The sequence below is a fragment of the Pagrus major genome, chromosome 18 (genome assembly GCF_040436345.1).
Source record: "Pagrus major chromosome 18, Pma_NU_1.0".
Lineage (NCBI taxonomy): Eukaryota > Metazoa > Chordata > Actinopteri > Spariformes > Sparidae > Pagrus > Pagrus major.
Window position 1 is genome coordinate 31,631,158 of NC_133232.1, and position 12,374 is coordinate 31,643,531.

The 12,374-nt window shown below is 40.2% G+C and overlaps 1 protein-coding gene across 1 annotated transcript in view; it reads right to left on the minus strand.

The window, feature by feature from the left end:
* The window catches only part of diaph2 (diaphanous-related formin 2), a 411,384-nt gene that overhangs the window by 270,360 nt on the left and 128,650 nt on the right, over positions 1 to 12,374 (minus strand). The window contains exons 12-14 of the mRNA XM_073486670.1: positions 9,466 to 9,576; positions 7,921 to 8,033; positions 4,460 to 4,576 (exon numbers count right to left, since the gene is read on the minus strand). Coding sequence (XP_073342771.1) covers positions 4,460 to 4,576; positions 7,921 to 8,033; positions 9,466 to 9,576 — 341 coding nt within the window. The remainder of the gene's footprint in view (positions 1 to 4,459; positions 4,577 to 7,920; positions 8,034 to 9,465; positions 9,577 to 12,374) is intronic.

The window sequence follows — 12,374 nt, forward strand, 5'->3', positions numbered from 1 at the left end:
TGCAATCATCTTTGCCAATTAGAGCAACCATAAAAACTGAAATGTAAATCTAATCACTGTAATGTGTGTAATTGAAAGCACAATGACCGAGAAAACATGTCAGCCAGTTAGGAGTGTGACTGAGTCCTCGGTGTTGTCGAGCTCGGTGTCTGAATCAGCCTGAGAGTCGCATTCCGCCACACAGGTTGGTGTGTGACCTTTTCTCAGTAACATTATCAACTTTAATTGCAACTGACATTTAGCAAATACAATGCCAGCTGAAGCTGAGCTCCCAAACTGAGAAATAATTATTTTCTAAGCTTGACAAAAGCAGAAGTTGATGTTTAAAAACGAAATCCTCCAAAGACCCCGGTTCCATTTGTTGTAAATTGGAAATTGAGATTTGAACTGAGGTAATAGACCCTCACAAACAATGCCCTTAAACAAAATGTAAAAGAACAATCACAAGTGCAACTCCAGGCAAAAGTGCATGTGGGTGTGACCAATTAATTGTTGCCGTTTAAATGAACATCTGGACGATTCAGGTAGAGCGCTATGAAATCTGGAGTAGGGGTGGAGTGGAATGAATACATTACTAAGAGAAGGAATGCAGTATCAGCAGCTGAGACAAGGACAGCCCTCTGATTCAATAATCACATCAACTCCTTTCATCTATTCATCTTTCATCAACAGTTTTCTAGTGCAAACAGAGTAGATATACTGTATATATACTAACAGTACAACAGTTCAAATATGCTTCCAGTGGCAGCTGATGTTCCTTTAAATTGCAGAAATGTTGTTCCTATTTCAGAAAACACTGTATCTTTGCAAATTCCTGTATAGCGAATATGCTGTAGTTAAATGCCCTTTTAGCTTCTTGAACTTGTCCAATAGATTGATATCATCATAATTGAAATTCAGAGATTCAGAGAAGATTTTTATGACAACTTTGATCCAGATAAGGACCTCAAAGTCTGATCAAAGCCTGCCCGTCAGACGGCTCTGCATGAAAGCCTGAAGGAGAGGGAGCACTAATGTATCTAAGATGTAGTAACTGATGTGAGCAGGCAGGGCTGTGAACAAAGTGTCTGCTGTCAGGTGGGTTAATTTTTGTGTAATACTAAAAAAAAAAAAAAACCTAAATCTGAGAATGTGTTGAGATAAAAAGGGAGAACTTGCTATTTAAAGATATTATTATTTAAAGCGTAATGAAGTTCATTTCCAAGGCTTTAACTCTAACTGTTGGATGTGGCTGTGTTCTGTTGGTACCTTGTGGGTGGACAGGCCATATCATGTTATGAACAGAAATATGAAAGAACACAAAATTCTGAGCCAAAGCAAATAAGAATAAATCAGCATTTAGGTGCACTGTTTTGAAAGCATGAAATGCCATACATTAAGCTTGAGCTGGCGGATTCGCCCACTCATGATTGGAACGAGCTAGTGAAAGCTCACACATCGCCCTGCATGGCTTAAGCACTGTGGCACTCGGCTTACAACTGTCACCAATGTACACCACATTATTATCTCAATAAGCCGCCCTATTTTCCCTTCGTCCTCCATCCTCCGCCACCACCAAGCAGATAGGGGCTGGGTGGAGATAACTAGAGACGGAGAGAGTGACCCAGAACTGTCAGGCCCCTCCACAGTGGGCAGGGCTGGGCTCCAGAAGCTAGCATATGTCCCCTGCATCATTCCCCACCTCTTCTTTTACTTTGGCACCTTCATTTCTTCCAATGATAGCTTGCAGTTCTGCACAGCCCCAGCCACTTGATCCAGCTCTGCTCCACATAACCAGTGTAATCCCCATATCACCAGGCTCCAAAACAGCAGATCTGCTCTATATTTACTGGGTGGGTTTGATGTGCTCCCATTCATTAGGCTTGCAGTGAGAGATTAATTATCAAAAATAAACCAAGCCCCGGAGGGTTAGAGCAACAACTAATGTTGTGTTAGGAGGAATGACAGTAGACAGAACGCTTCAACAGTTTGCCCACTGCAGACCCTCTTAGAGTTATTAGAATACTAATTATATTATTTACTTAATTATCATTTAATGTAAATTATCATTTGACTCACACATCAAGGTACCAAGGGTGCTACCAATTCCAATATGCACAATGATAAAAATATCTTAATCCTTTACTTCAGAATATTATGAGCACACATGTAATCCTTTGATCACAAAGCCAACGTCTGTCCCTCATTTATACAACATACCTAAGACTGCCAGTGTTTAATGATTTTAACTCAAGCAGACTGTCCTCACCCAAAAACACTGCTATACAGGTCGTCTGTGCAAGCAGCTTATTAAGACTCATTTCTGTTAGGCTGCAACCTCTAATTAGCAGTGATGGCAGCCGTGGTAGTTATGACAGGAGCAAAGCAGGAAGTCAGGCGACCAGTAGGCGATTTGAGGGGGGACAAGGCAACAAAATTACCAAAATGTGTCACCCTTGTTAACCTGCCATCCTTCTCCATCCCCCCGTGAGATCACTACATGGCAGACTGCTGTCTGTGTCCAGACCCAGATGCAATTCTAACCAGACCCGGACCTATACCTGATAAATTGTAAAGAATTATTACATTTTGACGGAGCATTTCTATTGTAACAGGCACATTTTTAAGAGCTTTAAGGTCAGTAGCAGCACCAGGAGAATCATTGACTTAATTACCAATTGTTAGTTAACTCACATAACGTACTTACCTCAACTAACTTACCTCAGGTACATAAAATAACTTCAGTAACTATCATATTTACATACTTATTTGAACTCACACCATGATCTTTTACCATAACCAAGTAGTTTTTTGGGACCTAAACATAAGGAAATTCCCAATCGGCTGTCTTTTGGGAGATGATGGCCTGATTTGTCTGGACGACTGGTCATTGGCAAATTACCTGTTCTGTTATTTAGGTGTGAAGGCGTGTTGACTCGAGCCATGCATTGCTAAAACACACTCTCTGACTTGTCTATTTTTGTCCAGTTAACGAAATATTAAATATATACTTGACTTTTACAACCAATTTCGACTCCTACATGAAAAAGCTGTAATTTTAAGGGCAAAGACTGAAAAAAGATGGATGGCCTTTATTGGAAATAGCTGCATGTACAACAGTACTGCATCTTCCAACATCCTATGTCACACAGCTGTGATGTATGGGGAAAAAAGCCTCAGTCAGAATGAATTTCTCTTGCTAATGTTTGTGTATGCACGTGTGTGGTTTGTCCTTGCATTTCTGATGGAGGTTGGAGGGGGAAAATATATTTCAAAAACATATCTTTAAAAAGACCATCAGTTTTTTTATAGAGCACTGGTACTGATCCCTTCTTATTGCTGGCTTACAGAAAGGAACATGGACACTGGGGCTGAGGTGGACGTGGCTGTACTAGCCTGTTAATGTGATTTCTATTTCTCACTTCCTACGAATAGATGAGGAATGCATTATTCATAACTCCAAGGGAACAGCAACTTGTCTATGGTAAATTCATCTTCCTCCTCTCATCCTCCCTCCGTCTTCCAACTTTCTTTTTTTTAAGTCTTATTTCTGCAAAAAGGTCTGACACAGCAGTGAATTCATCAGTGTCACTCCATTCAGAGGATCGGCGGCCTTCCTGCCCAGTGACTGACATATTTGCTCTGCAAAGGCAAAGTAGAGAGCTAACAGTTTAAAATTACTTAATAAATCCAAAATACAGAATATTATCCCGACTCTAACCATTTTTGTGTTGTCACTCCCAGTGTTTGGAGACAAAGGGGGTGTTACAAGAAAAGATTGAGTGCACTTAGACTTCTGCTCTTTTCACAGCCGTTGCAGTGCAGCACCTCAAACTGCACTACTGCACAACGCTAACACGGGCGTGGTCAAAAGTGCAACAAGCTTTTGAGACAAGATGCAGTGCAGTGACTACTTATCTTGAACTCTAGCTCAAGTGTTTGGAATTATGGCCGCCACCATCTTCATTATTTGGAGCCAGAAGTGACATATTTGGAGCTGGCCACGCCCTTCTGGGCTTGCATACTCTTTTGCATGCTGTTATTTGTATTATGTTCTGTGTATTTTATGTTTAAGTTTGTAAGAGTTTGCATGTTCTGTGTTTCTGAGGGCAAGATGAAGTTGAATTTGGGTGTAACAGAGGCTATAAGACTTTTGCTTCCACAGGCATGAAAGTTACAGTAATATGAAGATAGTTTAAGTTTGACTTTCAAAAATTAATAGGTCTCACATTTTGGGAGGATAACTTTTCAACCTGGGTTTTAGTTTGGAAGATATGTTTGTTCAAGCCAAACAAACAGACCCACAGAGGCAATAACTACTTCCAGTAAGTTATGAACAAAATAAGTTCTGAGTGATTTAAGAGATGATCTGTATCTACTGTGAAAAACAAAAACAAAATTTATCAGACTACAGTAGAGCATTATGAGGTCATGAGTCAACAAAAAGCCAGTTGTATACAAAAAATCAGACAGAACTTACCTGATGTAATAATCATTCCTGATGAGCAATAGGTGCTGAAGAATCGACAGGAAGTAAGCCTCTGAGCCGGTGTCTTTCACCATATTGGACAGGAGATGGTACACCTCATTCATGTCAGTACAGCAGCAACATTAAGGAAAACAACTTCATGATGGTAGTTTTTATGTTTCCCAGTTATTTGGCCCTAAAATTAACAGTAAAGGTTACATTTGTGTTCATTATCCAGGTGTATTCAGCTTCTTGTAAACATTTAAAATTCCATTAGTCCTTGTTTTCTTTATAAATACATATCTTATTTTCCCCAGTCCCTCACTTCACATTTTCAGACAGGCATCATTGTGCAAAAGCAAACGGAGATGTGATTCCTCTTATCCATTCTCTCTCGAGGGAGCTACAACAGTGTAAACAGCTAACTTGAGGAGAGGGATTGGCATTAAAAGAATGCTCCCTCTGGTTTACCTGTCACTCCAAACCGTTCAGAATAGTGGAAATTAATTACATGAAAAACTCGCTGGTTTGAATGTTTGAGGGAAAGAACGATGGGGAGCCGATCATTCTCAGTGCAGAAATATGGCTGAAATCCAGCACTCAGATTGAAACTGACATGTACTCAGGAGTGAAAATTCATGTTATTAAATTTGCAAAGGGTATTGATTAAGTGTCTTATGTTTGCTTTCCTCAGGAGGAAGTCGTGATGGCTTTGACATCTAAAACAGATGTTAAATCAGACTGTCTTTCTCTGTATTCTTCTAGGCTGAAATATAATATACTACATATATGTATTGATTAGTATTTGTTTAAAAGAAGATTGTTGATGATTAATATCTTTCAAACAAGCACAAATGTTAGCCACTGGGTCCAGCTCAACCCAGTTCAAAAACGTGAAGAGGAGCAGAGAGGAGGAGATTTGCAGTAAAGGGTTAATGTAGAAATAATTAAATTTGTGTTTCTCAAACTTCTAATAGCTTCCTAAAAGTGTAGCTCAAAGAAGCACAGAAGCCAGGAAAATGAATGATTTGGAGCCTATTTAATTTGTTTGCTTGAGAAAAGGAGGATTTCCCCACGGAGACTCATCCTGTTTGAAAAAGTGAAATAAGCCTCTCAGATATGTGCACACGTGCAGAAAAAAAAGACAACTAAGGAGACAGTGCCCCGTTAAGCTCGCAGAGACGAAAACCTGATTGTCATCATAACATGAAGTGTGGATCTTGACATGTGCTAAAATATTTACTTAGCGCAACATACTGACTGCAAAACCGTGAAGTGACATTTTCAACAGTGTGGCAGCATATGTTGTGATTCCCCACCCCTTCTGCTTTCAGAACAGAAAATCCCAGTTAAATGCACATGCAAACACAGATTTTTTTTCATGATTTTTTTTGGGTGACTGAGCTTGAGGATTCAGCCAAAATTTAAGACAAATTATGAATAAACACATCGACAGTGATATTACGAACAAACTAACATGGCATAATGGCTAATTTGACGGATTTACTAATGTCATGCATCCGAAACTCATGGGAGATTAGAGGGGTCCAATTGACACGTTTTCAGAGGCTAATCTGGAGATTCTGTCAATGCTTTATTTGTTTCCTAATATAATCTGTCAGGTTTCATCAACAGCTAATGAAGGATGACTCTGTAAGAGACTATCAATAATTCAGATCATTTATTCCCTCCGTAAAAAAAAAAAAAACAGCACTTGACTGCATTCTCCATTTCCCATACTATCATCCACACAAAACAATCTGCAGCCGCTGCAATTGGAGGAGATCAATTCTTTTAAATACTGTTTGACACTTTTCCTATTAATTTCAACAATGTCTGTAATTAAACTCCTATCCCGTATCAAATTTTTAGAAAGAGAGAGAGAGAGAGAGGGATGGGAATACGGGCTTCTCTACAGTATCATTTCCCTCCCTTGTATTAACCGAGTATGAAGCCTGGGAGAATTACCAATCCTGAGAGATTCAATTATAGCCTCACCACAGCAGCATTTGAGAGGACATGAGAAGGAGCTCAGACTGGGAAAGTATCCAACTAGCTCCATCTATCACTAAGCTGCAGACATAAACCTAATGTAGAATGCCAATCCATTGGATGACACCCCCCTCTACGCCCTCATTCTCGCTCTCTGTCTCTCTCTCTTTACACTCCCTCTCCAAATAATGAATAAACATGAGTGGCAGTCAAGTGTGACGTAGCCCAGTCAGTGGTGGGGTCAATCAATCACCATTCCACAGCTCATTAATATTTATTAGTGGCCTGGAGTCACCTCCTCGGCACCTGGACCTGGGCCGGACACAGAGGAGACGAGCCTCTTCAGGTTAATATTCATGAAACTGCTGGGAGAAACAAGACACATATGCAATGCTCAGGTAGTAGTAGGTAGTACTACCTGAGCGCGCCTATGTGTGCATGTGTGTGTGTGTGTGTGTGCTATATGCAGCCAGAGGGACAAAGGGTAGCCAAGGCATTCGGATCATGCTCAGAGCTCGCGGATCAATAGCACATTGTCCTTGGAAACAAACATTGGGCCTTCTCATTTGTGAACCTGCTCAAGCACATCATTAATCCAGGTGCACTTTTCTTTTTTTTCCCCCTCCATCTTCTCTCCACACACACACATTCCCTCACACACACACACACACAACCTCCTCCACTCACCTACATGTGTCAACAGAAACTGTCACTCACAGGCGCACTTTGTGCCAGCACTAGAACTGTGGGATTTGGAGGAAGAAAAAGGTTGTGGGAATGAACATCTGCATAACAATGTCAGCGTCTGGTTTGCCTGCTCGCAATGTCAGCCATTCATACATAGCCTGAGAGACGATTTGTGAATTATTAAAAGGTTCTCTTCTGGGATGCTTGAAGAAGTTTCCAACTCTGGACTAAATTACTGCTCACCTTATCAACTTGTACTCTGCACGTTTGGAGTTAAATGGACATTGGCAGAGAGCTGGAGGAGGGAATTCACATTTCTGAGACAAGGAGTGATGATACTTAAACAGAAGAAACCTGGACTACAATATACAATATAATAGGACTCTACATAAAAATGTTTAATTGTCTACTGTGCATTGTAAATGCTGAGAAGAGGCAAGCATATGTCTGTTTGATATCCTCCTCTTCAGTCTTACAACAGTCCTACTTAACCCAGTACTCGCAGACAAAGGACAAAAAGTGAAGAGGAGCTGAGAGGAGGAGAAGAGTAAATAAAAGAAGAGTGAGAGAGGTGGCAGGTTAAGATGAAAGGCTTATTTACCTAGTATACCTGGTCAGAGATGGAGCTGGATATTGTGCTCTGGCTCCTGAAAGCTTTCTCTAATGAATCAAGCGATGAGGGGCTTTACCCTGTAAAGCTTGACCAAACCCACAATATACCCTCATCTCCTCACTGCTAGCTCTGCAGGGCCTATTCATCTGTATATTCACACAAAGGGATGACAAAAGGATATTCCATCTCGGCACGGATGTCGTCCAGGCGATGGGAGAGCTCGATGGAGTCCTCCTCCTTGTTCTCATTGAACACCTTCAGCTGGATGTCTAGCTCCTCTGTCTCTTTTAGCTCCTAGAAAATATGAAGTTATACAAAAGGCCATCTTACTGTGGTGATCATTATTATTAACGGTGCTAGCACTGACAAGAATAACTTAAGATATTTCTTGTAACAATTTATTACTCTAGTATTTGTAATTGAGAATCTTGTCAACATTTTATATATCACTGTTAATCAGGCCTTTGTAAAAAACCCTGTAATACTAGAATATTAGTTTCCGTGTTCCAGATGTACAGAGAACTGGGAACTGAGACACCCTGAACTCTCTCAATAGGTATTCCAGACAGTTCCTATTCCTGCACACCTGTTCCAGCCACGAGGGGCTACGGCAGTGCTCTTTACCACTTCTCTATGAATCACCGGCAGCGGAGTTTACAGACTGAGACAGGGCCAAATGTAACCCAATTTCTGCAGGTATCAATCACCCTGCACTGTTTTTTGGGTGCACCATCTGTCTTAAGCAACACTGGTTCGGAGGGAGGTGCACAAAGCCACCAAAAAAAAAAAAAAAAGTTGGGGAGGGGGGGAGACGAAGAGGAGGGCCAAATACATGTGTCAAGGACTATGAGAACAAAACAAATTGGGCTTTCTTTTTCAGCGGAGTTCACTTTTTCTTTGCCAACAGCCACGCCGCCTCCTGAGCATAACTCATAATTAGATGAAAGAGTGTCAGTTTGAATGTCGGCATTAAAAAGCGGTGAACGTGGCATTCATAAATGACTGTACACAGAGACTCTTTCATATCGGGGGGCAGAATTGAAGATAATTAAAGTAATGACAGTAATAATCAACAGGAGCAGCTGGGATGACTTATTAACAACTGGCTCTGTGACACGTTCACCCCTCTCGCTACAAATGAGAGCTTGAGTGATGACTTGGAGCTCATTTGGCTTCGCCTCATGTGAAGATGTGTAGGCCTGCTGATAATGATGCCAGGACGACCTGCGCGATGAGGGGCGAGCACTGCATCACACTTGACACATGCTACTATGACTACTATTACTAGTCAGACCTCTAAAACTTAAGTTAATTATAATGAAATCTATCCTAATGCATGTCATTTGTGCCATGTGTGACTAGTCCAGCCATTGTGATGTGAAGTCATTAACTATATCAACTCTTCTGAAGAGGATACAACTTTACATTATTTGTTTTGACTTCCTGATTGTTTAAAGGGTGACTCCACCAATTATTAACATGGAAGTGTGTTAACAGGGCGTGGAGAGTACTGCTTCTTATGTGCAAACAGTATAAAAACACTTTTGTGACTCCAGAGGAAGCTGCATGTAATCCGATAAATTGCCTCCAGTGATGTCACTCAGTGGCTCAGTTGCATCGTGGGTAATGGAGGCGCTAGGTTTTGAAAAGAATTGATTGGTTGACACAGGAAAAAAGTATCTATACGTGTCAGTATCATGTGCTGTCTTAAAGTTTGATAACTCACAGGTAGGATCTTCTTGAGGCCACATCTTAAGAACTCGTTGCGTAGATGTATCCGGAAGTCCAGGTCATCGGGGGAGGTGACCAGGGCGTTGATCAGCTGCATGCAAGCAACCTGTGGAATCGACAGACAAAGAAAGGGAGAAAAACAAATGAGAAATGAGAGAAAACAGATATATCTCTCTCAAAACATAACAAGATTATGTTTTTATGATTTTAAGTTTTGTCTAAATATGTTTTGAGGAGTACTTATTTGCTCCTAATATTTCAACCAAACCAGAACTACAGAAAAGAGATTGCTAGGATGAGGGGAAAAAGGTACAGAGAATGAGAGGCCCAGCAGAGAGACGGTAGAAAGTGCAGGTCTGGTGTGTCTATTGACCAGATGTGCATTATTAATGGATTTATTGGTAAAGAAAAAGCCTCGAAGAGTGTGTGCTTGTGTTCTGAGTGTGTGTTGGCTGGAGGAGGGGGTTAAGAGGAAATCGCTGATGAATTATAATGAGGAGTAAGGTGTTTCAGGGGAGCAAGCAATGGATAAGAAGGTTTTCCTTGGACAGACGATCGATAGCAGGCTGAAGGATTCCCATGGACGGCGTGAAACATTGTCTTCTGAAACCTTGACCCTGGTCTGTTGGCTTGGATGTCTTATTAATAAGAGCCACCCATGCTGATTCTTTGCAGTTTCCTGGGTAGGTTTTATTATTCTGTTTTTTTTATTATTTTTATTTTAACACAAAAAATACAGATCTGTCCGTGAAAGGAGAGTATAAAAGTATTTCTCCAATCTTGTTGAAACCATTCAGATACGAGATACCAACCTTACTATTGGCAAGGATGCTGAATAAAGTGATCAGATGAGGTGTCTTTTTTGACATGCACAAAGAGCTTCCACGCGCTGACAGTGATTTACCAGCTGGAACATCTATTTGGTGAAAATAGTCTTGACAACAACAGACAAACCAATAATAAAAGAAGGTATTTCATTGTTGTAAGTGATACTTCTTCAATGAGATTTACGCCAAACTTATGCATGAGTCTCGGTGATTAGTAAAAGTTCTTACAGTGTTGTTGTTATGTTAATAATGTTATCCCCACACGGAAAGTATATACTAATCCATCCATCAGAGAAACTGATCAAGTGTTTGCATGGTTATAAGGCGCTAATATTTTCCTTTTGAACGGATTATCAAAAGTTTACACATCTGCTCTCAATCTAAAAAAATCCTTCAGATACAAGAAGCATTTTTACTCCAACTGGGCTATAATTCTTATTATTAGTGGAATATTAGGGTCCATGTAAATTCAGCTACTGTCTTGCTTGGCCCACTAAGTACTTTGTTCACACTTTTGCTCTGTAAAATCATCACATTTAATTAATGCTACAATGAAATGTATCCATTTTTTTTAGCTTTTGTCTGATGAAATGAAAAGCATTGGTCTGTATTTCTGTATCCTTAAAGGGGCACTATGTAGTTTTGGAGAAGAAATTCAAATCAGAATTTTAATCATTACAATATCAATGAGGTAATAATACAAACTCAAATATTTTGATTTTTTTTTCATAACTGAATAAACAAGCTGTTCTCAGAGGTAAAATAAGGTCCCCAGAACACTGTTTGAAGCAAGAAAGGTGGCAGGTCCGCCACATATAAACCAAATAAAACAGTATGAAATTGTGTTGTCATTTAAGATCTGTTTGTCAATTCAGTTTATTTTATTTAGTCATGAAAAGGGAGAGAGTTTGTTCATTTTGTTTGTTTAGGCATAAAATAAACAGTCAATGAAGATCTCCCTCTTCTAATTAAAATTTCTTCCCCAAAACTACATAGTGCACCTTTAAAATTGTTGCAGCAGCACAACAAACATGTTTGTTAGCTAGGTGATGGGGAGGATGCGTGTTGGTATGCAATACAGAAATAAGATACTGTGCTGTATATTCCCATGGGAAAAACACAAGCTGTCTGCAGTAAAGGATGCACCACCATTGAGTCTGAGACACTGGTGCAAGGCACCAGAAACATAGTAGACTAGCAAGATCTGCGCATCGAAACATGACATTTTACTGTATCCACCAGAGGCCAGACACATAAAAGAACCTCCACAAAAACTTCACAGAATTTATGTGAGTGAAGAAAGCCACAGAGCTCATGAAAAATTCTTTCTCTTCTCCCGCATACAGATTGATACTTACATCAAGCACCTTAAACATACCTCAGTCATGTTTTGTGGAGTGGGAAGCGGCTGTGTTGGGGACGGCGGGCGTTATCAGTGTTAGGTTTAGAGAGCTGCAGTGGCACCATAGGGTGGTACCAAACATCTTAATTAAAAGTGGCACTGCTGGGGTGGTTTTAAAGTTGAAATGCGGAGTTTCTCTCGTGCACAAGAGACAAGTGTAGCCTCAACTACAGCAAAACACATTTTAATCACATTAGCAAAGTCTACTTCTAGAGCCCATCACCGGTTTTGGATAAAAAGTCTATTAATTTCCTCGAACCCCCTGCATCAGCAAAGCATTTTAATTTACTTCACAATTAGCAGAGCTTCATTTCATTAATGGCAAAATTTAAAGGAAAAACAACAGCCTCCTAATAAAAGAATATCTACTTTCGCTTCCAGCACCCGCCTCATCAGTTTCCTTCATGACTTTTCCTTCATGACTTCACAATCCCTGCAGTTAAAACGGGTAATTCCTTAACTAATTCCCTGCTTTTGGTTTCACAAAAACATGTCTTAAGCTGTGTGTTTATGGCTGTTATATAGTTTTCCCTGCTGCTGAAGAATAGTAGTGAAAATTAAGAGAGGTACGGCGCTTTAGTTGCCCTTTCACGAGTCCTCTGAGACGCAACTTGACAGCAGCTCGAAAAAAAAAAAAAGAGCGGAGGTATTTGTAAAATGTGAGAAAAATGAGCC